This window comes from Tigriopus californicus, chromosome 11, assembly GCF_007210705.1.
Source record: "Tigriopus californicus strain San Diego chromosome 11, Tcal_SD_v2.1, whole genome shotgun sequence".
NCBI lineage: Eukaryota > Metazoa > Arthropoda > Copepoda > Harpacticoida > Harpacticidae > Tigriopus > Tigriopus californicus.
Window position 1 is genome coordinate 10,861,032 of NC_081450.1, and position 26,457 is coordinate 10,887,488.

The 26,457-nt window shown below is 39.8% G+C and overlaps 2 protein-coding genes across 2 annotated transcripts in view; both read right to left on the reverse strand.

The window, feature by feature from the left end:
• Window positions 1–4,672: 4,672 nt before the first annotated feature.
• On the reverse strand, window positions 4,673–5,989 carry LOC131889821 (uncharacterized; the record flags this gene model as incomplete). The annotated part of the gene is given in 2 exon segments (XM_059239020.1): window positions 4,673–5,553; window positions 5,620–5,989. Coding segments are annotated over 2 exon segments (887 nt in total), but the record flags the coding sequence as incomplete, so codon positions are not given.
• A 2,725-nt stretch (window positions 5,990–8,714) lies between these two features.
• The window catches only part of LOC131889816 (FMRFamide receptor-like), a 32,396-nt gene continuing 14,653 nt past the window's right edge, over window positions 8,715–26,457 (reverse strand). The window contains exons 5-7 of the mRNA XM_059239013.1: window positions 19,915–20,244; window positions 16,275–16,398; window positions 8,715–9,843 (exon numbers count right to left, since the gene is read on the reverse strand). Of these exons, the coding sequence (XP_059094996.1) occupies window positions 9,539–9,843; window positions 16,275–16,398; window positions 19,915–20,244 (759 nt within the window). The 3' untranslated portion in view covers window positions 8,715–9,538. The remainder of the gene's footprint in view (window positions 9,844–16,274; window positions 16,399–19,914; window positions 20,245–26,457) is intronic.

A 26,457-nucleotide genomic window follows, 5' to 3' on the forward strand; every position in this document is an offset into this window, starting at 1 on the left:
AGTTTTTGAGTAGAATAATAAGAGAATCTGAATGTTCTAATACAAAACGTTAACAAAAAAACAAAATACAACACCAACTTGAACTAGCAGCAAATATGTGAAGGTTAAGGTGGATCGTTAAACTGTACACTTTTTTGAAGACTTGTTCAAGATTTGGTCCAAGTATTATGGCAGTTGTTGAAAGTTATTGATTGAGGTTCTTATCACAAAAAGGTTATGGTAATATGATGGAGTTAATCAATATTCTAATTGAACCAATTCTCAAACAATACCCAATATCATAGCTTTGCTGAAGTATGTGGAACATGCAGTAAGCCAATATTCAAGTTCAGGTTTGATAATGGTAAACTAGAATGGACATCCTTCACATGGAGTTATAAATTTCAAATGATGGCTTATGATTTTTACTTTAATTTCGTTTTCAATTTTAACAACTTGCGGTTGAATAGCAGTGCCAAAAATAAGAAAAGTCATATCTTCAGGGTTAACTCGACCACGTACCCACACACATTTGCGTAAGGTTTGGAGTTTCATTAAATTATTTTCCTGAAGACATGTAAAGCAGTGGGGTCCCTTGTCTTTTTTTTAACTATGAATTTGCGCATTTACTGTTTAGATTATCTTTTGGCCTTTTACTCTATTAATGACTTGTTTGTTAAAGCAAAAACAAAAGCAACAGGAAGTACCACAACCTTGAACCTCACAGGGGAACTAAGCTGCGTTGTATATTTCATTTTGAATACATTTTTAAAGCATTCATGTGTCAAATGCTGCTCAAGTTTAGCTTGGTATAATGGCATAACTAATAATTACGTGCAAGAATGCACTTTTTCTTAATCTTATTCAGATTTGGAATGTCATCCTGGGGCGATTTTTGCATTACAGCAATATTTTCAATTTCTACTTCTCTAGTGGAACCACTGACTTCTGGAGAAGTGGACTGTAAACAAAAAAAGAAAAATATAATCGCCTAAACTGTTCACTTTATTCCTAATGAGCACTTCGTACATTTCGTTGAATAGATGAACTTGGCCAATGTTGAGCCCCAAACTTTCCTTAGGGAATTCAAGAGATATGGCCAAAGTTCCGTTGCAAACATAATACAGGATTAGAATTTGCGGCTGCTTCTAAATCAGCTCTTGACAACATATCCTAAAAGTAGAATTATGAATCAAACTTCACCGTCCCAATTGGTTGATCAGATACATAAGCTTTTGACAACTTATGCTAACAACAGAATTATGAGTCTTCACCATCTCATTTTGTTTGTTGCCTTCAAAATTTGGTTTTGACACTTGAAGAACAAACTCATATATCCACCTCCCAAATTGATCATATTCGTCACTAGATGTACCATGTTTGCCATTACAATCATGTAGTTTCTTGTCCAACTGGTACTCCGACAGTCACAATCTCAAGGGTCTGCCCATGAACTGAGTTACCTTACAAAATGTGTTAACAGGCCCTGATATTCAATTTGGCTTTTAAGATAAAAAATCATTCGACCCCAATGACAGCTGTTCAGGCCAAAGTTCAAATTGGTGCTTTATTTGGGGATTATATACTTTTTCCAATTCAAATCAAAGGAATCGAAACCCGCCCTTTGGCAAATCAAAATCACATTTAAGTTGCAACGTAATTAACCCAACTCAACTCAAGTTCTATTCGCGGCGTTTTGGTGCCAGCAATCATCTCGTCCAGGATTGCCAAGCTTTCTAACTAGTGTTAAACAATTTGGATTGAGATTTGCAACGTATTTTACGTTTAAAGAGGATGTCAACGTTATATTTTTACCTAACTAAAGTTCTAAGATTCATCCAGAGGGCCCTTTTTTATATAACTCAGAGTTAAAAGTAACCAAAAATGGTGCCTGTTTTGTAAAACGTTCGAAACATCAAAACAGTCTATTACGACAAGTCATACCACAAAGAACATTTGTTCCTTTTTACAAACCCACAAATGAAAATGCTTGTTTGGCCAACTATTTTCAAAAAATGGCCAAAATCGACCATTGATCAACGATGTCAACTTTATTCGGTCATATTTTTTGAATTTCATACTCACGCTTAAGAGTGTCCTTTAGTCAAAAAGTAAACTTCACTCTTACTGCGAAAAATAGAGGGGTGATATTGACTTTCCTTCAACCTTTCAGAAAAAAAATATTTTTCATATAAGCAGATTGGTGAATCATTTTCAAATATCTATGGATCAAAAATGATCCCTAAGACTAGAAAAGTCCAAGTTCTAGTTTAAGTGGCCTAAAGACTCGTATAACTCGAGTCGTGTTAATGGGACTTGTAACTCATTTATGGTCTTAATTTCAAGATTCAAACGTATTCGAGTCAAACAACGTCTTCAATTCATTACAGTAAAACATGTCGTGCTATCATGTTGTTTGTTACTAATATAATAAGGATCTAGCGATACCATATCATCATGAATTTCCTTGAGATCTTGGATCCACGTAAATGATACGATGGGTGAAATTGCAAGCCTCATCCAAGATTCACTTGAATATAGATGGAGATGTTCTGGGTCTAGAATGAACAAGTTGAAAGGGAGTGAAGCCACTGGATTTTCAATCCATTGACAATGGTCCCAGTTTATTGCAATTGTCTATTTTAAACAAATAGCTTTTTATTCAAAATGAATGCGGAATGCAAACTTGCAAAATGCGAATGATAAGAGTGCAAATCTCAACAAGCTAAAAGATGAATACTTTATAGCAGGGAGATATTTTCGTGTATACTAACAATTTTCTTGCTCATTTTGGAAAAAACTCTGCCATTTTCAAATTGTAAATACATTCTATAATAACAAGGCAAGTTTGCTTTAATATGAAATGCCAGAAATCATTTTCATTTTGGCTTTTTACATGTACTATCATTATGACTGTTACATGCAAATCAGCTTTTTTGTAGCTCATCTAGTATCTACTAACCCTAATGTAATATGTGCTTGTCAAACACCGAGACCAATGAGTACTTATGATCTTAATACTTTTAAATACTCAAATCTAGCGTTCTCATTTAAAAAAGACAACGTTAGAATTTGTCTTTTCCCTTTTAAAAGCTCTTGTCTATCCGTATTAGCTGAAATGTATGAAGTCACGGTGCTTCACAAACAGTCCTAACGGTCTCATTGTCCGACTGTAATCTTTGACTTTTTATAACCGCATACATTTTTTATCATTCAATCTTTAAAGTGAAGAAACATGACCTTCAAAGAAATCCTAGTCCAAGTCTAAAGAATAGTAAGACACTATTTTCTTCAAGCTTGTTACGCGATTTCCTCGATTATGGTTTCCTCATTCCCTATTTCCCTTTTCCAGACCTTCCACAATTGAATTGATGACACGGATAATTGATAGAGCCAAACCGAAGTTTGGGTTTCTTTCGAACACGTCCGTTTTTCTAGTTCTATGATACTTGTGGATGTTCCCAAATCAGCGTGTCTATTGACACCTTATGCCATTATTACCTTCAGACCCTTAACGAAATGAGGGTGTCTTTGCTTCCTGGAATGATTTGGACGCAAAATGTGTTTTTGACATCTGACGTCGATTGTTCATGGTCAAGTGTGTCTTCACCAAATTGTGTATGTGTTTTCCGGAATATTTAACCCACCACTGTAACCGACCACTTTTTTGTGACGCACAAAGACGAAATGTCCGTCTTGGTTTTCTTCGAATTAGACACTTCGGGATTCATCTCATTTCGTGGAGCTGCCAAGAGAGAAGCTAACCACTTCTCTCAAAATCATGACAACACATGTGATCGTTTTGGCTCTTCTCAGCACATCTAATTGGTTTCGATTTACTTTCAATCGAGCAGAAACGCGCAATTTGTTAATTGTTGCCTTGCTTCTCCATCCTTTGTAGTTCTATACGATAGCATTGTGTTTGTGAACGATACATTTAGATGTGGATTAAAGGTCGGGACAAATGATGGATTTTCTTTTGATCTCAGTCTTCCGGGATGAAAGCGTCGGTCGGTTTGCCTTGATCAAGAATTAAAGCGGCTTACTTTGTGTGCAGTCCTTGAACAATTTGAACATGACTGATTCGTCTTGATTCTCAAGCATCAATGAAATTTGACAGATAACCATAGAAATGAACTCGACTGGACTCATGATTTTGAATATAGGGGATGAAAGGGGATGACGGAGAACTCTCGTAAAAATGAGTGTAATATCACATCAAGTTATGAATTTCCTCTTATATTTGTCAGATTCCCTCATGTAAACTCCTCAACATTCAATGGATATTGATCAGTGATCACTGATTTGGAAACGTGTTGTATTATGCAAATTTATCTTTCCCTCATTTTAGCTTTTATCTACTCAAACTTCCAAAATGTTAAGCAACTCTTCCAAAGACAATCCAATTTGTTGGCAGAACTCTGCTTTGAAAACCTATTCGTTTGGTCCGTCGTAATAATGATTTGTGAAAGTAGGGTTGGGGATGTTTGTATTTGTTTATCACAGAGTCGGGAATAGTGCAGTTTGGGCATAGATGATCACAAAACAATAAATAAGGCACAATGGTTTAAGTATGCAGAATAACTTTAATAAATAATATCAATAAATAGTACGTATGAGTGTGTGGATCGCTTAACTTTAAGCTTTAGCGGGATATTTAGGCTCTGTTGTAGGGGGTTGGGGCTCGGGGTACTTGGTGGGCTCTGGGTATTTGGTGGGTTGAGGATATTGAGGAGGCTCGGGGTATTTAGGCTCTTCGTGCTTTTTGGTTTCATGAGCATAGCCGTAAACCAACTCGACACATCGCTGTTTGGGCAGGGTCAGCTCGACACGTTGACAATTGGGCTCACCCAATCGAGTGATGCACTTCTCAAAAGACTCGACGGCATCTTGGACTTGAGGTTGCACCACACACTTCTGCTCGGTCACGACCTCGCAAATGATTTGAGGGATGGTCACTGGCTTGTTCACGCAAGACTTCACGGGCTCGGGGTATCCAACACGCACGGGCACATCAATGGGAGTGACAACTGGCACGTTGTATTGGGTCTCTTGAGCGACCTCCTTGCAATATTGATGGCCATAAGCTTGGTAGCCGTGTCCATAGCCGGGTTGGCAAACGGTCACCATCTGGACGTTGCTCTCTTTGGTGAAGGATACATCGACAGTCTTGCCAATGGTATCCTCGTACTTCTTTTGGTAAGTGTAGGTGCAGATCTCGTTGTCGATGGTTTGGGTGGATTCAGTGCAAACAGTGCGGGCCACATCGTAGCAATACTCGCCATCGACGATCTTCTTCACTTGGACCTCAACTTGCTCACAAGAAGTCACAAGAGAGGGTGTGCAGACCTCTGCAATTTCAGACACATCCTCAACTGTGCAGTTGTGTTTGGGCTGCTCATAGCCGTACTGAGGCTGCGGGTAAGCGGGCTGAGGTTGGTATCCGTATGGAGGCTGAGGATAGCTGGGCTCAGCATAGCCTCCATAATGTGGGGGTGGGGGAGGATGTCCGTAAGGCTGGGATGGGATGGCCAAGGAGGCCAAAGGGAGAAGGGCCAAAACTGCTACGAATGTCTGGAATGAAGAATCAAGTTACCCAAGCACTACTTGTAAAAGTATTTGAGTCATCTTCGTAAGTACCTTCATGTTGGGATGTGGGATGTTACTTGATGAGAGGATGTGATTCAAGTGTGCCTTTCTCGACCTGCCAAAACGCTTTTATACGAGTTCATTTTCGACAGTGTCAGCATGCTTTTTTTCATTCTTAGAAAAAAAACGGCACCCCCGTTCCATCCATCCTTTGTGGCTTATCATACGAAATGCTACAATGCTTGTACCCCCTCAGTACATGCGTGCTTGTGCATGGCAGATCCCTATGGAAGGTGCTGAAGGAACCATTGGTGACGCAACGTCTTTACCAGCACCAGAGCCGGCACCAAATTGTGCTCATTACCTCCTCTACTAGTGAGTGCTGCTCTTCCTCCCCTCCAATAGGCAACATTTCGTACGTAAAGTTGTGCTGTTGAACAGTAGCCTTCTACGTAGTCCTAAGACATGGAGCGATTGTGTTTTGAGACATCCCGCTGATGATGTTGGCGTTGCTGCTTGGCGTATTTGATGCCTGACAGATGAAGGGTGATCTATGAGAAGCAACGAGACCAAATAGGAAAACTTGACGAGATCCTAACAACCACAATGGAGACCGATTTGGCAAAAGGAAGTTCTTTCCTTTCTTTAACAAGGGAATTTTGCGTCACGGTGGGTTTTTCTAAAGCGAAAAAAAGAGAGGTCAATGGGTGTAGGGAAAAGAATCAGGAACTATCGTTCTTTGGGACTTAATCCAGCACCTGTTTGTGTTCAGACCTAGATTCTCTAAGGTTGAGTTAGTAAACCGTCAAATTTATGACACGTTGGCCAAAATCTTGGACTCGATCTTTAAAGTCGTGCATTGGTTCTTTCAAGTCTAGATGCATTTCCATTGGCGAGATGACACACCACTTTTTCATCGGACAAAGTCCGCTCCAGGCGGCCTCAAGAAACTGTAAATGAACAACATTTTTGTGCATTGTTCGAGTCTGTTGCAATTATCATCGACTACTTACGGAATCGGGGAGGCCCCTTTGGGCATCGAGGATGTCAGGATTTGGGATTGTCATTCTCTCGCTCTTCACTAAAAGGATCCATTGAGTAAGACACTGGAGGGGGGCAGCAGCCGTCATGAGTTTAAGTTAAAACCAACCCACAATGGTGGGACGTCCGTTAATGCCCTCATGAATGGTCACGCTTCTGTCGGATGTGCTCCAAGAATCAGTTTGCGGAAATCATTAGCCAACTGATCGATTGCTTTTTGGGTGCCGCCTTTCATTGAACATTGAACACCCTTTCATTGGCAACCATCAAATATGCAAGCAATTTAATAATAGCCAAAGGTTTGCACATATCTCAAATATCTGGGTCTACAAAATCATTTGAGAGACTGCATACAGGGTAATTGTTGACTTGACTCAAACTTCGAAGCATAGTTGTTACGACAAGCCAAGCCAAGTTTGCAAGGAAATCTTTGCCAAGGGCAAGAGAACATTACCAACTGGAAAGTCTCCTTGAATACCACTCAAAAATTGCGAATGAGTGAGATGTTATTATCCTAATCTTTCATGTCGTAAGCAAACTTCGAGATGACGGATCTTTGGTATTCCCTACATTTCTTAGCGGTCTAGAGCCCGTCTCAAATATGCAAAGCTGCTACCAAATGACGGAAACGACTTGTTTATGGCCAACCCTTGCATTTCCATGGGGCTATTAAGAGATCTGGAAGCAGAGGATTTGTTAATGCCCACCCACAAGCCCTACAAAGTTACGAGCTGTAAATCTTTCCGAAGTCTCCTCAGTCTCACTGAAAGAGCTGTATCGCAAAGATCACATTGTCTGAAACAACTAATTGAAATTCCTAGCAAGGAAAACCTTGGAATAATTGCCCTGAGACAATTCTTAGATTTAGTTCCGTTGACTAGAATCGTGCGGGAATAATCGGATGCTGTTCGTGTTGTTGCGTGCAAGTGACCAGAGACTTGCTTCGTAATTTGCGGTATAACCAGAGCTAGCCTCAATTTCATCAGTTTAACGAATTATCTGATTCTTACAACGGAATGGACAACAATAACATCATCGTAACTGCATGATGTAGCTCGTACAAAAGAAATACATGTAATGCGAATGATGTACATCCCTAATGAAGTGGCGGCAAAGTGTACCGAGAGGAGTAAACAAAGACAACATATGTCGCGCTAATGAATGGGAATTCAGCAATCTGTGCCACTTACCTATAGTGTGAACGAACCTAGAGGGTATAATCAGGTAAACGTCAGTGTAGTCAATAGCGGTGGGTCTTCTTTGGTCCAGCATAACATAATGGCAATTACGTTAAGTCAGGTCAAGAGCCTAAGTTTCAGCTTTGCCGCTTTTAATGACTTCGACGCTTCTCACAAATCCTAATAGGAGCGATTTGAAGACATACGTTGAACATCTTCGGGTAACTAAAAGAGTCTACCTGAACAAAGAAGTTCAAGTTAGAGGGATGGCCGTAAATCAATTTAGTTTGATTGAACGGAGAAAAGTGGTTACGTTGACCATTAAAAATGAAAATTGATGATAACGGAACGGTTCAGCCAATTGTTAACATTGTCAACTGATACTATTGACTACCTTCCTACGCTTTGTGTTTACTTGGTTGTTTTATTCGACATTTCATATGAAGGTACCGATTTTTGTGGTAAATGTTCTCAATGTTTTATTGGTTACTAATTCATACCGAATCAAAACAAGATCTGATTTTGGTTATCAGAATCTATCTAGCATGATTGGTTTAACGATTTATAATCATTGGCACAAGTACAAATGCTAGGGCCAGTGTTACTGCCTGAACATCTGACAAATAAGATACAATACTTTTTGCGAATTTGTAGCCTTAGTATTCCGCTTGTATTGGGTCTAAGAAATTACTTATACTGCAGATCATTGATTCTACTTTCATAAGTTAAAGAATACGTTTTGATAAGAATACTATGCCATCTTTGTATTAAGATTCGGGTCATCTGGCGAAGAAATATATTTCTTAAGCATTGACGTTGACGCCTTTATGAAAGCATTCAAATTTGTCACGAATAGCTAATATACCTATATTCTTCATTTGAATCGGCGGTATCATTTTATATATGACCATTGTATTATACACAATAAGCTTTATTTCAGTTTTGGTTTGATATGAGTGTTGGTGTGATCAAATCCAAAGTCGATGAAATACATATCGATATTTTTTCTCTGATGAAGGGTTAGTGTATGACAATTTATGAGCGGACAACTACATACATATTTACAAACACTTACATGTTGTTTGCAGTTAATGAAAGATACTACGAACATTGGTTTTAGGTAGAGCCCTCTAGTATTAGGATTCCTTCCTCACAATGAGGCTCAACTTTTGATAGACAAGTCGGACAAGAGGGTCGGTTTATGAATGACTAGAGAATACCACGATGGTACTGAATGGTTGAGCACAAGGGGTTACAAGTCAAATTCTAATCATTCGTACTTGATTATATTAAGAAGATTCACACAAGCAGTTGAGTAGATTGTCGGTGAATCTAGGGTTTTTCTCTGTTCAGCTTCGATTTGCCATCAGCAAATCGTCATTGTGCCTGAACAATGAACCTATAGTACCAGATTTGGACGTGTTAAACAGATCCTGATGCTGGGGAGGAGTACCATGACGATGGCGACGACGTTGCTGCTCTTTTCAATTCAAGCATGCTTAATTGGCATGATTTGGCAGGCGTCCAAGTGGCTCAATCAAAGTTTTGCGTCTTCCTGACATCTTTCCTCCTCCTCAAATCAACCATATTAAAATGATGAGAAGTAGTACTTATGTTTACTCGAACAGCCATTATCAAGACAATTGTGGTAGACACATAATGCATGTTTGATTTTGGGTTTTTTACGAGGGCTCTGTGGGTTTATTGGGTATATTTAATAATAAGGAACAAAGAGTGGTGGTAGAGGGTTTTTAGAAAGAATGTTCCTCTGATTCAATCCCATTGCAATCCATGGCTGAGGCTGGATTGGCAGTGAGATGTCGGACCTCGAAGGTGCTGCCAGATCCTTGCACTCCATACCTTTGAGCCCTGCTCGACATGATTCCACAACAATCATTGGTACTCTCTTGGGATAAGGGGCGTGTCTGCTGTTGTCTGGTGTTGAAGCGGAAACTTCCATTCAAGGGTGAGGACCCATTGGGATGAAGCAGACCTCCAGGAGGCACCGTCGTGGTCACGGCAGTGTGTCCCAAGGGAGAATGGTCATAATCTGTTCCTGAAATGGGTAAGAAAGACATGCATTACTAGTATCAATGGTATCATTTATTGTGACGGCAAGAAGAGATTGGTTACTGTCGGAGGAGACTTATGTAACAGATAACAGTGTTCAAGTTATGGAATTTATTAGTTTTCACGACTTCACCAGAACTGAAAGAATTTGTTTCTAAATATAAAGATTCATATGGAAGGGAGGCAATTTTTTGTATCTAAGGTTTCAGTGAATGCCTTTCAATGTACACGTTAAGATTGTCATGTTTGTTTTACTTTCAAATTCTTTCAAAACTTTGACTTAGTTCAATTTTAGCTTCTATATTAAGAAGCCGTTATGAATTTGAAATTGGGATAAATTCATGAATATATCCTTCTTCAATATTGCTTCAATGTCATGAAATAGTGTATCAGAAAAAGATAAGAATAGTTATTGTTTCTCGTTCAATAATGGAAAAGAGTTGTTGAAGTTTGCCTTTGCCGAGAGAAGTAGAAAATACAATAAAAAAACTCAAAATATCGTCCAGATGTTTCATCTGTTTCTAGGTAGGACCGGGTGGGTGGGTGGGTGCATTTACATTATACTTGCATAGGGACGGGGGCCGAAACAAATGCATATGGACCATGTGGCCTCAGCAGGGGTGTGCTGACAAGAATGCACTTTAAACCAGTCACGATTTATGACTTGAACACTTTTATGATTTTTACCCTTTGGCAGACCCAAAAGAATCGCCTCGAGTCGTGAAACTTGTTCCAATTTCAAATGGAGCTCCCAAAAGCAAACTCACTCATGGTACAGTACAGTATATCAGTACAATGATGAGATAATACCGGTCCTTGAAACCCCCATGCTTGGTCACAGTCCCCCCAGGTGGGCATTTATCATTGACTTTGGGCACATTCATTTTAAGTTGAATTTCCGGCGATGCGGTTTTCAAAATATGCTGCCTCTTTTTCGTAAAAAATGGTTTACTGGCTCATTTCAGCGTTCCATTCAAAGTTTTTCAGTTACACGGTACAGGTTCGATCTACAAAGCGAGTAATGCACCATGAGAATTGGCTCTCAGCGGGCAATTATGCAGCTGAAGATTTGCCTCACCTTTGGCACGGTTTATTTTGTACCATGCATTAACATAAGGATTGCAATAGTTCTGAATGTCCCACTGGCACCAAGGACTAAAAGACAAGTGAGTCTTCTTCCAAGGCTCAAATATCTTTGCAACACCATTTTCACCATCCAGTTAGGTCTAAAAACGCATTTGAGACCTCCATAACTGGATGCACGAGAGGTAGAAGAGCACCAAAGGGACAAAGCGGATCTTGATAATCGAAAATTTTAGGAGCGTTTCCCTGGCCATTTGCCAAGAAAGCTACCAATTCTAGTCTTGAGGATCTTTTTTTGGCCAAGCAACCATAAGTAGAACTTGGCCACCTTGAGCATGGCTCAATTCCAGATCAACCACCAAAAGTGTGAAAGGCCCTCATAAGAACACGAATGGTTGGTGTGGAAAGGATATTTCAATAACACAACTCAGTTCTCAAAGCTTGAAGAAAGACAACCATTGCATTTCTTTGCTCAGCTTGGATTCTCTCGATATGCATATTTTTAGTTCCAGAGAAATTGAATGCAGGTACCAAAATATCATTGATTTCGAGTAACGGTTCTTCTCTGGCTAGGTTAAAATTACGTAAGAATTGATCGATATTGTGAAAGGTCAAAGAACTGCAAAAAGTGAAGAATCATTATGTTTTTTGCAAATCCGTTCTTCACAAACAAATTCGGGTTCACGTAGGAAAAAATTGAAGTTGGAATTGTCTAAACATAACTCTCATGACCGAGAAAAATTCTCAAAAAGGTTATTAACATCCAACATCAAGTCGAATCAGCCTTTCAAAACACATCTGTGGATTCAACAGAACTAGAAACCTGACATTTAAAGAATGCCAAATTGCATTTGGAAACCCCTTATTCTCAATTCATATTTTGAAGAAATATATTTCCTATCACAATGAGAGTAATTTCGCTGATGAATGGATGGAAATAATCCCTCTAAGCTCCTCATGTTTGGCAAAATAGGTGCAAAAGCTGATTCAAAGAAGGAATGATTATTATTATGATTAACCTTAGAAAACTGGCAACCCTTACATTAAGTGTCAAGCTATCTTTTACAAAATCTCTCAACATTTTTGTATGAGTAACACATATCAATGTAGATCAAAGATAAACAAGTACGAAATAACTTCGAAAATTCAAACTTCGGACTAAATTTAGGTAGTAAAGTTTGAACTTTCAAGTAAAGAAAATTTGGCTGCCATCCGAATAAAAAGTTTCGCTATTGGATCGATTTCATCCTTAGGGCTAAAACGCAATTTCTAACATCTTTGATCTTTGGAATTGAAGGATGGGGGAAAAGCCTTAAAAGCCTTAGAGACGATGAATGTGGAAAGCACGAAAAGTTCTATCGAATCAGATCCATCGGAACGAACCCTCATAAAAAAGTCGCATTGCTTGCAATTTCAGCACCTTCCGAAAACCTCGCAGATAAAGTAAAGTTTAGTGACGAGTTATGAGTGAACGTTGATTTGAATTATTATTTGAAGAAAGCCCATTTCACGCCTCATCACGAAGGTACGAACGATGTATCATCGAACTATAAATGACAATTAACATCAAAGAAATAACATCTATCTAAAATGTTGCAATGCCTTTTCCTTACAGATACTCTATCGGAATTCAAAACTGTACGCATTGATTGTAAAGGTCTTCGGTTATTTTAACCAACATCTGGAATTGAAACTTGACCGAAACTAGAAAACTAACACTAGAACTTGTGCCATCCAAAAAGAAGCAAAGACTCACAAGATTAATGTTCCTGAGTAGGATGCATTGGACGGGACCACCCAGATCCTCGTCGGTCACCACATTCGAAATATCATTTGATTTAGTCTACTACCAAAGAACAAGCACTCTGATCTAGTACATCTTGTCACGGACAATCTTCAATGCCCATGAATTTCCATTCTCCTCAGCATCTATTGACGAAAATTTGGGCCACATTTTCGGACGACCGTGGAACATTATCTCATCCAAAAGGTTCTGTCCGACCCCCCTTACATGGGACCACATTGGACCAGGACAGACAAACTGCACCAAGCTCAACCGACAGCGATCTCGAAGCGAATTCTGTTTTTCCTCATGATTTGGTTAGGAACTACTTTTATAAGGCCGGTCAAGAGTGAGCAAGAGAGCAAGGAGAAGTGCCAAACCATTGTCCATAATTCCCTTTTCCACCTTGGTTTGTCCGCTGACAAAGCAAGTCCTTTTAATTCGTTTGCGGTCAGGTGGAAGTGCAATTCCCATTCATGGGCCATTCTGCCAGATTTCTCGCGCTAGGTCTTGCATCACTGGGCTGGACTGACCGATGTACATAATCTGTCCCAGAACATTTTTTTCCCTCGGCTCCCTCTGGCCCTTAGATCGTGTTCCAACTGCCACGGGACGGTTAGAATCGGAACAAGCAAATTGCTTGTCACCAGATGGCTTCCAAGAGTGTCCCAAGAATATCAAGGCTTACAAGAGTGCACTAGCTTTGGTCCCTGCAAGTGATTCTCGGACCAAAAGAATATTATAACACCCCAGCCAGATGCATGGATTAAATTAACCTCCGAAGAAACTTGGTCTGAAATACATGTTCCGTTGGTGCATTATGCTGCTGTTGTATTTGCGATGCTCTTGTTGGTGTGGCCACACACATGATGAGTGTGCCCCTCTCGTTAGTGCGTCCCTAGGGGGTAGTAAAATTCTTACGGTGAGCCAATAGAAAGTTGGAAAGAAAAGCAAAAAGTCTTAGTTAGTTATGTCCAGCTCTAAAACCCATTTAATATTTCTTTTCATCAAATGGAAAAGGGCATTATCACCAATAATGCGAAAGGGATGAACCTTGTACGTAAAAATGTAACTTTTTGGAGGGATTAGCTTGCCAAAAAAATATATCTTTTTAAGTCAAATTAAATCAAAATAATCTAACAAAAAATTTTGCTCCAATAATGAGTTCTTAAGTTTTTAAAGGAACGTACTGCAATGACTTTTATTACGAAAAAGGCACTTGTAAACAAGATGCCGATTTTTAGTAATGATTTTGTTTACTGATGGAATGTGTCTTAGAAGAAAAATGCAGTTTTTACCACTTTTGCCTGTTCCTTTTTTCCGGCCACCGTGAAACAAAACATGGGCATGTCGTGCGGAAAACAAAATGCACAACGTCTTGGCCCAGAAATGCAGCAGTGATAGTCATTGAACTTGAAGGCTGAACAAATTGATTTTGACATAGAGGACCTTGGCTTATCAAGGACAAACATCCACCATTCTAGGCTCCCTGACACTTAGATCCTTGGCTTTTCTGAAGTAAATCTCAGGCCCAGGGCCAATTCCAACAAACTGTTATGATACCGCAGTCAACGAAAGGCCAAAATAAGGCAAATGCAAGTGCCTATTGTGTATATTCCCAAAAGGTTTGCCTTGGATAAGACTTTTCTACTTCAATATGAATTGGTTGAGACAGATTAAACATTCTACTTGTTTACTAGCAGATTTCACGGCGCTAATTCCGCAAAGAGGATATCGGAATCTATTTTTCCAAGATCAATACAACATATATTTGTGATTTTGGATATTTGATGGGCATGGTTCGTAAGTATTTCACGAAATCAATAATATTTCAAAACATTACGTATATTATCATTATTGAAGTGATTCCTGATCTGTTCACAAACAAGACCAACAAAACTCAGTCAAAACACTGAGTTTTGATCAGTTTGGCATTTGTCCACTGACAAAAATACATTGGGGATAACTGTCAAAATACCACCATTTTTGAGTCTCTTGTTAGCATTCGCTCACATCAAAGGGATGGGAACCAAACTTTGAACCTTGATTTCTGGCATGTAACTCATTTTTCTTAAGTTCCCCTCTTCTCTGTTTTGAAAAATAGACTAAGGGAAGTGCAATTTCTAATCAAAAACTTCTCGGAATGACTAAAACTCTAAAGAATGTTTCCCCATGTTTATCTTGCATGGAGACCTCCAGCATAACTAAGAGACTTGTCAAGATGTTCCGTAGTATTTGAACCCGGTACATCCAGGATGCGTGTTCTTCACCGAAGGATCGTAAATTGAGTAATGTTACTTGAAATGGGAAACCGTTCCCTGAACCTGAGAAATAAAAGTCTCCTAGCGGAATTGGATCCGAGTTTTCGCAAATATGAGAAGCCAGGAAATGAATCTTTTTATTTGGCATTGCAAATCGGAGACTTCATTCATCTCCGCTCACCTTTGCGCGCAATGAAGCGTCGAAAAAAATTGCCCCAAGGCTGGAATGTTTGACTTTCAAAAGTTGATTACTTATTCACCTTATGCAAAAGCGTTTTCAGTCTGGATGAGTATTAGTTCCTGGATGTCAAAAGTCACATTCATTGGGGCAGGAGATGTTTTTTTCCCATAAGTAACCAGTATTCTTCGCCGTTGGAAGCAAAAGTAAGGCAATTTCTGGTCAAGTGTACCAACTCTTTTCGGAAACCTCAAGCCTTCAAGCCTTCAAAGATCCAATGGTGAGCAAAATACTCCCCTTTGATGGGATCAGAAAGGAGTATAACGCATAATGGATACTAAAATCGATCTCCGGTGGCAAGGAAAGGCCTATAAAATGAGTAGATTTGGGATGAAAGGCTGAACTACCATACCCTAATGGCATCACCATGTAAGCCCTGGTTTTGATACACTGAAGAACTGCTCAACGAACGTTGACAGAACTTCAAAGGCTCCTTCGCTTTTCTCGCTCTTAACGACTTTGTACTTTAGGAGAGAGTAGCGAATTATGTTGGGAGGTACTTGCCGAAGCGACCGTAATTAAACATAGGCCTGATCTTGTTCTGTACAGTTGTTGAGACTTGAGACCCAACCAAGCGGAAGGGTCCCAAATTTGACGAAAATGAGATAAAAATCTCAAGGACCCTCTGAAATGAGCTGGATTGTAATCTAGGATAGTTGTATTCTCAGGGGGACCACGGTTCCAGATTCTACAAAGTTTTGTGAGATTTGTTGGCAAACCTTGGTGAATTATGGGAGACAAGTGGATGAGTCAACATTTGCACCTCCAACTTTGGATGAAAACGGGGCGGGGTACAATCTTTCAAGTGGGGTGTTGCTCATTTGCAATTCAACCAAGATTTGGGAACCTGGCAAGACCCTCTCATTCTTCTTCAGGCAAAAATCGTTCCACACTTCAGTCGACGCTCTCGTCGTTCCCTCAAATGGTTCCTTCTTTCTATTTAAAATACACAGGGTCCCCCCATCGTGTTCCATTTTCCAGTCAAAGAAGATTGCTTAGCTCGTTTGATGATCAAACCAGACGCGTAGGAAAATCCACTTTCTTCAACTTACCCTGTTGTCGGCCAGTGCGTGTGCAAGGGCATTTCCGTTGGCAAGCTCCAAAATAGATGAGGAAATTGAACGATGAATTGACCGTGACCAAGAAATGAGTGACTGACACCAAGACATGGAACCACTGGAACAGATCAAGACACACAAATGAATGCATTTTGCAGGAGGATCCTGCTGGAAAAATAAGCCAGTCGCTTCACCGCGAGAAGAACAACATTCTTGAGGCGCTTTCTTGAGCCATCTTTAAGTGGGGAAGCCTCTTTCGCAATCTTAATCCAATTTTGGCACAGCTTAAGTTCCACAAGAGGCAATGGAATCCACAGCCATCTGGTCAGAGGGGTTCGTCAAGTGGCTTCTCTAATTTGAAAATGGGGGATCTCTTTCTTACTTCTAACGATCTACCGATCTACTTCTCATTTCTATCCCACGGGGTAAACAACGCTTTCACAATGGAAAGACAGAATATGTAACTTTTTGGCCTAGATTTTATGCATCTACCTCATTGGCAAGGTCTTGACATCAGAAAAGAATGCTCAATGACGTTACACCTAGACAAATTAGTAAGAGGCCACAACACGAACTTTTTTCAAGTGCACCGTTAGAGTTTGTTTTGCTTGGTGTTTTGTCGGCAAACGACAACGAAATAAATGGCTTTTGGGAACGCCTGGTTCCACTTCACGGGCTGAGATTTGATTTAAATGATTGCATCAGTGAAAGGTGACATTCTTGGGGCGAGTTCCCTCTCAGCCGAGACGAATATCCAATGTCAAGTTCTCAATGGCGTTGTTCCATTTGGTAAAACAGGAAAAGTGATTCCGACTCTTCTTGAGTCTTAGGGCGGTTTTACACTAGGATGGAAAACCAAGATTGAATCTGGTTTGAGAATGGAAGTAGGACTAGAACTCGGGCGAGTTTTTGGTGTATGAGTCTCTTTATTCGACTCGAGTACAGTGAACGTCTGGAGTCCTCTTCTGGACTTAAGTCTTTAGCCAAACTCGCCCCAGCACTAATAGTCCTACTTCAATCCTCAAACCGGATTCAATCTCGGTTTTCCATCCTAGTGTAAAGCTTACTCTTACTCTCGTGAAAACAGTCTCTATGATAATTTCACGTTCTTCCGTTTTCTTTGATATTCGCGAATGTTTACTCATAGACGAGGCATTTACTTACTGGAGTTCTAAATAATATATCTGGATGCACAACATTACCAACGTCCATGAAAAATGTTATTGTCTTCGAATTGGCAAATGTGATTGGATTTCCTTATTGTGAATAAATTCATTTCACAAGGCACATGAAGTACCACTCAGAATGTAAATTCCCCCTCTTTTCACTCTCAAACGACATTTTTTCACTTCCGGCAAATTACTTTTTGCGAGACCAATTGTTTGCAAAGAGGCTAGTAACTCTTTCTCTCATCGACTCACTCGTGTCTCGACTTCATTGCTTGGCTTCAAAAGTGAGTATTATATTTGACGAAGGTCAGACTAGCCGCTTACCACCAACATCCTCTTAAATCCACTTTGTTTATTTTCAACCCTAAGAGCCTTTCCAAAATCCTCGAGGGGAAAAAGTACCAACGGGAGGATTACAACTAGAGGAGAGAAGCTCTCAAACGGAAAAGTCTGTGGCAACAAGTAAATGTACGTATGGAAGAACTGAGTGGTCATTGGAAATGAGTGCTCAAAACTTTTGACAAGCCCTAGATTTGGTGCAGATCTCAGGTTCAGATTGGGCCAACCACCAGAATTGTATGGCTCAATTCTTTTTCCTACCAACTTGACACAATGGTCCCCAAAGTCGGTCTTCCTTGCCAAATTCATTAGACCGTAAGGCACGGCCTTTTCATTGTGCTCAGTTGATGAGTTGAAAACTTGCCCGAATGGAGGTCTTGAAATAATTAGGAACCCCAAGGAGATTCGCCAATCTTCAAAGACGAGACGATTGGTGGGTCACAAATTGTCAATAGGAGGATGCACTTTGAGAAACTTGTGTAATATTAACCGCCCACATGAGAGAGTGATGCAAAGGATCTCGAGAAACTTTCGACGATTACACAACAAGACCGAAAACTGTTTTAGTTTTCGAATGTCTTTGCGATGAGAAAAGCTGTGTGGAAAGCAATTCGAAGAGGGAACTCAAAGATAAATTGTTTAAACTCGCTTCTCCCTCGAGTGGAAAGTTCGAAAAAGCCAAGACATTTTTTTCATTCCAAGTGACCCCTGAGTTCGAATTGAAACAGTTAGTACTTAAGGAGTATGGTCAGTTCAAAGGATTATTTTTTGAAGGCAAGAGTGAGTACAAATCTGTAAAGGCTCTCTTGTGTGATTTCCCAATGTTTCAGGGGGGTAATTAGTGTTGTTGACAAGTGGGAAGTTTCCCTAAACTTCTTTCATCGGAGCTGCAGCTGGGACTTGAGATGGATGCTTGTTTCAGAAAATGGACCAAGACTGTTGCAAAAAAAAATTGCCAATAATGGCAAACTATTGCTCGTTCGTAGACTCAAGTGTCTCGACGAGACGGACACTTTGATTAGCTCAGTTCAGCCAAAGAGTTTGCCAATTTCCGCGAAACTTAATTACATTGCCATCTTGATGGAATCCGTTGAAAACATGAGCCATCTCCTTTGTTCCATCAAAATGAAGTGGAAATACTAGAGTACTGTTTTTGGCCATGTCTTCCGTGAACTTCAGGAACTTCGTCGAGAGGATGGAAAACCCCAAGAGTACTTTTTGATGACTCAATATTGGCGATTGCCTCATCACCCGATCGTGGTTGACAAACTTCATGAAATCTCCAATCATAATTGAATGTTATTCATTGCCGCATTTTATACAAAAGGTATAATGGGAGGAAGGAGCATAACAGAAGTCCCAGTTCGGTTCTCCACCCTGATATTTCTTTAAAGGGAAGTTTTAGACGCTTACCACGCCCACAGACAGAGAACCTATCTGATTCGGACTATGACATTGCTATTAACCATTGGAATATGGACGGGGAAACTAGGGTAGAGAATTGACATTTCGGAAGCAAGTTTTTTCAAATGATATTGATCCCTGAGCCCAATTTTTCAAAGGGAAGGAGTGACCCTTAGATCGTACTATACTACATAAGATGCGCTCTGGTCGCTATGATTCAGTTTTTCAAATTTAGCTCAATCGAATGACTGAGTCAAAAAAAGCTTCCTCAAAGCTCATCACATAACTAAAGATAAAACATATCACAAGAAACGGGCTAGTTCATTCATTGTCTTCCTTGGCTACTTTTGGTTGTACATTTTGAAAGGACATACCTTTTGTTCAAGTTGAAAATTTTACAGTCTTACAAATGAACAAGTCTGAAAATGGTTTTCTTCGAGTGCTTGTTTTGGTTGGCTGGAAATACATTCGTCGAATAGAAATATAAAAAAATGTGATCTTGTTCGAAGGGACAAGACTTTGTCAAACCGCACTTTCTCATCTCCCCCCTCCTTGTTCATAAACAACAGGTAACCACTTGACTCTGACAAGATAACCGAGCAAACATTGGACCACCTCTCAGATGCAGAAATTGTTCCTATTCATTTACAGAGTGTGTATACCAAACAAAGCCTGAACTGGAGTACACATTCCAAAGAAGTCAAGCCATCATGACAACTTACCTCCGGTTGTGTCCTACTCTCGTCATAAAACATGAGTTCCATGACATTGGTGGCAAACCTTGGACCATGACACAACAGGAACACGATTACCATAAGGATTGAAGCTCGTGTGTATCGCGTGTCCCTCTCTTGTTCTTGTTCGCGTTGTTGTCGAGCAGCCTCACTTTCAACCACATAACTGGTTCGCCGTTTGCAAGATCCACTAGGAGCTGAAGGAGCCTGGAATTGACGGATCCGGGGCATGTTGCGGTAGATGGCACAATTTAAGTAGATTAAACCCACGATGGGGATCAGAAGATTGATGATGAAGTTCATCCAGTTGATATAAACCTAGAATAAAAAATACACATATAGGTACACACGGTACGCGCGATGGTCGGAAGGTCAGTGTAGGTCAGACGGAAACGGGATGTTTAAAGGCCAATTCGAAGGGAAAAATATGGAAACAAAACATTGACCGCTGGATGATGGTCTCTTTGATTGGGGATTGGAATGGAACTATTGGTGGGATAGTGATATACTTTCATCGACTTGAGAATATATGAGGAAAACCATTAGAACGACCACTAACTTACATACAATCGTACCCGAGAGCAAGATGCACAATGTATGTGCTCAAAGAATATATCAAGGTGGAACCAGGAAGGAAAGACTAAACATTGGAAAAGCACAATCGAAAGGCAAATAAATACAGTTGTGTATCGGTTTCCCACAAGCCGAATATTGATGATGTTGACGGTTAACACGCAATCCATATTCAAGGAAACACGACGACCAGGCTTAGCTTATACCCGTGATCAACGTTTCACAAAAATGTAGCGAAGTATTCTCTAAGAAAATGATTCTCATTAATATCTGGTCTAGTTCTCTCGCGTTCTCGCTCTCGAACGACCATCATTAAGCCTTTCAGTACACATGTAAACGTGAAGCAAATATTAATCATTCCTTCATGTCCTTCAGATATCATTTACCTTTGGAAAAGTAACCAAGACTCTGATCAGTTCTATCATGTAATTTAGGTCACAAGAGAGTATCCGTTCTCTAAATTGATTTCAGTTTCATGAAGCATCTTAGTTCCCACGTGCATCATATATCAAAGGGATAGGGTTCACCCAAAAAAGCTGACTGAATACATTTTCGTAATCTTTATGAAGAGGTTGTATTTAATGTCTGGAAAAAAGCCATGACCACCAAGATAGTCTATCTTCCTAGGTGCATTCCTATGTACCTACGTTCCCAGCACAAAATGTTCTCGTGTATTGGAACGTGAACGAGAAAGAAGCTCAACGACTCAGAAAAAAGGGTCTAGTTGACGAAAGTCAGTTAATAACGATTGGACAGCTTCTCGACACTCAATCAACTTTCCACCCAACCCAAAAAAGTTCACGGATTCCCTTTGAAACCCGTGGGCCGTAGCAAAACTTGGACTCGGCAATCGAGCTTTTAAGCCAAGAATTCCAACACACGAACATTGTTGACTTGGATGAAGGCTTGGCGACCAACTATTGCCGATAATTTTCTGTCAAAGAAATTGGCAAGGGGTGTTCAACCTCAACGGGACGAGATGACAAACCCACATAAGAACAATGTGTCTGCACATCACATGACACTGACATTCGGCTCCAGACCATTTGGTTGTATGCCAACAAAATGGCCGACCATTGGCATACAAATGACCTTTAAATTCCAATGAGTCCACCATTTGATGAAGCTTTCATCAACGGACGTTGATGGCACGTTCAATAAGAGAAAATCCAGGTTTTAGACATCGGCTTGATTGGGTTTCTGAACAAGGTGCAACTTTGAAAGTTCGCTTTAACATCCTACAGCGTTCCATTGGCTTGGTCAGTGAAAACATCTATCCAAGGTGCCTTGACCCGTGCTAGATATAAAACGCTTGGCTGGAAGAAAGGGCTTTATGTTGAGGATATTGGGGCAATGGGACGACAATATGTTCTGTACTTTCATTCATTCATTCTCAGCACTTTTGTTGTGACCTTGGAAGACAAGTAAACAGACGACAGTATAATACGGTAACTTCTTAAATGTCCCAAACAAGAACGTAAGAAGCTCAAAGTTTTGGTCATCAAGTTACAGCCGGACTTTTTTCAAGCAAAGTATTCTCTTTTCTCGACATCTCTACATATTTACTATGTCTAATTATGATTGCGTAAACAAATGCTTATATAATCATGTTCTGGGCTATCAAAGACCATGTGTTTGCTTGACGGATTTGGCTCTCCAACAAATTTGTGCAGTCTCATTTGACGTTGGTCATTGCTCAAAGGCAGACTTGAAAAGAGTTAGTTCAAAAGAAAACACTCTCCAACATGCCTTGCAATACAGTATTCATGCAGCCTGTCTCTTCGTGCCAGACATATAGCAGTTCGTACTAAGAACAATCTACAGTGTCATGGTTAAGGGAAATGTGTAATACTAACGTCACAAGTGATTCGTTTTTTGTCCTTGCCAAGGCATGAGATATGTTGATGCAAGTGAAATCAACCCAAGAGCTCGGAAGATGGATGAGAAGACCTGGGGGGAAGTCCACTTATGGCTATTAATATTGCTTTACTGTCAGGTTTGCCGGCTAAGCACCTTTGGCATCTTATCAAGACAGTTCCCTCTTGGCACAAACTTAACAAAGACAAATGTTTACTGACAAGAAAAGATCACCGAGCATGGATTCCTTGCCCAAGATTAGGGCAATCCTTGGTGGAGAAAGTCTACGGTGGCAAAATTACACGAGCCCTGATCTCCTGGAGCATGAAGTGAATGTCAGGACGGAGTAACAAAATATAAGGTTTAGGTTCACTGCCTCTCGAATATACTTTTGGGGATTAAGAAAATGAGCAATTAAAAGAGTATCGTTTTGAAAGCCATTTGCAAGGGCATTGTTTGGCGGATTAAAGGAAAGTCATTGAGGGGAATATTTTTGCGCCCGAGTGATTTACTCTTTGACGTTTGCTTTACTTTTGATCGTTCTGACTGATGTTTCCAAAATGTTTTGGACCCAATAGTCAAGCATAAAGAACGAATAAAAACACAAACATGTGTTTTTAACCCATCGAAAAATTTAGTCAGAGTTTATGGCAGCAAATCATCCACATGCCCTATTTATGTGATTGATCGAGTTCTTTCATTTAAGTTACAAGAAATGCGATTGAATCTTCACTTGCAGATTAGGTTTTAGAGGTCTTTGGATTTTGCTTTGTTGCGTATGCATTTATCTTGTCCAATAAACTTAGTCGAAATTGGAAAATATAGGTAGCATTAAGTTCATAATCTCAGTTGATGGACGACACATCTAAACATTGGAAAGCGTCGGATGAGTTGTTAATTAGAATCTGGAAAGGATGCAATTAAATAATCTGTAAGCTTGTCTGAAATTTGTCTGAAATTTTGTCTGAAAATACGATGGTGGAATTTGTTTTTCATTGGTGACAAGTCTTGCCAAAATCATTACAAATTCTAGAATCATTTGCAACTGAAGAAGATATTTTTGTTCTTTTGGGCTACATCCAAATATTTTTTCAATGTGGCTTTGAAGCACTATTTCCCACCATTAGAGTATTGGATTTCTTAACCAAAATGGGGGTGCCGTTCCAGCTGAATCTTGCAAGCATCGAGTGGCAGGTGATTCACTGACGTAAAATAAGATTGATTACTTTAGCAAGCTAAGAAATAATTAGCTAATGGTCAAGACCGATTGATCAGTTCTGAATTGAAAAGAAATATCTCGTATGAAAGGATGGTCAATTTGGTCATCCAATAACTAAATATTATCCCTAGTGAGGTGCCATGTTTGAATCTTTAGATATCTTTTTAAATATCAAAAATGTCTCAAACCAATATTTACATGGTGGATACATTTTGGGAGAGCTTGCAGAATATGCTGGAGACGAAGGAAGTTCAGGTTTTGATTTGATCTCATAATTGGAAACCATGCTAATTCTTTTCGGGAAACCAAATAAATGAATCATCTTTTCTACTCCTGAAATTTGATTCTTTTACCCTCTTCATCTGTCAACTCTTCCGATGAGGGATTGTATGTTGTGAAATGTATTCCAAAATCGAGATTCTTCTATTTGACATTGGACATGCATCAGTATTAGAATGCACAGTAGGTAGCGGATGGACGGCAAACAAAGGCCTGATTTCAGGGCTCATGAAATGGCAACAAAGTTGAGAAGGGATGCAAATGGCCAGAATCTAAAATTTGGATCTTTTCCAACGCCTCCATTAAATGGATATGTTCCAGCCTCTGGGCCTCAAACCGTCCGTTCAACGGCAAAGAATACCGTGAAAATGAGATTTCCCTCTAGCAACGACCGTTTGCTTTATCCTGAATTCGTTCGCATCTACATATGTAGCCAGTATGTAGTATTGTCCGTTGACTTTGACTAAAGAGTTTGCAAAGACTCAACACAAACCAGCAGAAAAACCAGCAACCATTTTGGTCGGTCAAGGCTTTTTGAACAATGGCTTTGTGCCATCAAGGATATCAAAATCTGAACGACATTCTTTTATCTACGCTAAATCGTTTCAATATTCGGTGTTCTCTTTTTACTCTTGAAAGACAATCCATTTCAGGTTTTTGCCCGTCCTTTGATCTCGTTTCGGTTCAGTAAATCCCTTGCATGAGAGCAAACAAATAGTTATTCTAACAAGGTCTATTGATGGAAGCTGCTTTTAGATGCTTTTGTTATTTTGCCATATTATTCGCTTCCTCGAGTTTGGAAAGAACGCTCTCCACCTTCCTTATCTGCATCATAGAATAACACGCATATTTTTCCCAGCAAAAGAATAGTATATTCAAACTGGTCAATTAATCCCCATAATCCTTGACGTGTAAGGGGATACATCATTTCTGAAGTGAATTCAGTAAAAATGTTGCCTTATCGTCTTATCTTACCCATTGACTCGGACAAAAAGTTGTAAAAGAGAGCGAGGTTGACACATCTCCAAAAATTAGAGGCATCAATTCTCTGCCAAATGAGACCAGTCATCCGAATAAGCTCTCAAAAAGGTTACCAAGCGACCATGTGGTATGCTTTCCATACAATTGGCTCAAAAGAGGCATGTGACTAGGCTGTGGACAATTAGCTAAAACGTTTGTGACTCAGATGTGAAAGAGACCTGAAGGTTAGATATTGGACTTGATAGAAAGGATCCCATGGAAGTAAGATTGCCAAGATCAAAAGTACAAAGGCTTTTAGGAAAAGGAAAAATGGACATTTTTTTTAACGTTTGGTTATAACTAAATTTGGGGGATACAGTATGCCAAAATAAATCGGATAAAAATTTGCTTCGAGCACTTTGCATATTGGTTTCTAGCTTTATGAAGATGACAAAAAAACCCTTGATTTAGTAATAGGAAACTTGTCATGAATTGATAATCGTATACAGGAGCACTTTTTGAAATCGGTGCACTAAAAAAGGAACATCGAAATTTTTCAATTTGTTAATTGCAATACGAAACCCGGTCCATTATTTTCACTGAGTTGATTAGACGTAATGAACCGAAGACTCGGGCAGGCATTCTTCCTCAGTTCAGGAAAAAGTCAACCACATGTCCACATGCTACACGTGTGGGACACGGACGAAACCTTTTATGCAAATGACTCAAAATTGGCAGAGTGCGAGACTTGGAAGAGCGCATAAGTGATGCTGAGCAATGGGCATCCATCCTTCTGTAGAGTCAACTCAAAGTACCTTAGCTCGTCTGCCTTCTTCTTCGTCGTTCGTCCAAGATATCTGTCAGCAGAACCACTCACGAATCTCAAGTAAGCCTTTCTTGGCCATGGAAGACTCCCAAGACCCAAGACCATCGGCATCAACCAGCGACCCCCCGAAGAAATGCATTCTTCTCGATAGAGTCTTTTGTGAGGAAAAGAGAAAATAATGTGATGGAGCCAAACTTGGTGAGAAAAAAACCCAAATCAGGTCAAATTAATCGTTGGATCTTGAGCCCTATGTTCTTTAGAAAGGACCACAAATTTGATCTGTATGAAGCATGGAAGACCTATAAAAGTGATTATACCTGTTGTCGAGTCGAGGCAAAATTGGGGTAACCCAGTTTTGTGGTATTTGTTTTTTTGGATCACCGATGGTTAACTCTATTCTATTGCTGACAGGGTGGATCAAATTGCTTGTAGAACTGAGTAAATGTCTTGGGAAATCAATTTGTACAACACGAGCACATTCTTTGCTCAAGCTTAGTCAAACATCACGGTCCAGTAAAAGCTTGTCAAGGCGGTCTCAACCAAATCTTCGAATCGTGCATTTCAGATAAGCCTTGAAAATTGCAAGTGGACACCAAATATGCCAAAATACTTGCATTGAAAAGAGACAAAAATCCGCCCATGGATCAATTAATTAGTGCACTTTGCCTTCGTCAAATCTCATAACTGCTTGACCATTGGCCAACTTGATACATTTTAAAGATCGCGTTGATTCTTATCATACTACGGTTGTGTGTGTGGGAGTGTGTGTGTTGGGGGGAAGGGGGTGTACTTTGTTTTCAATGCATATATTAATGTT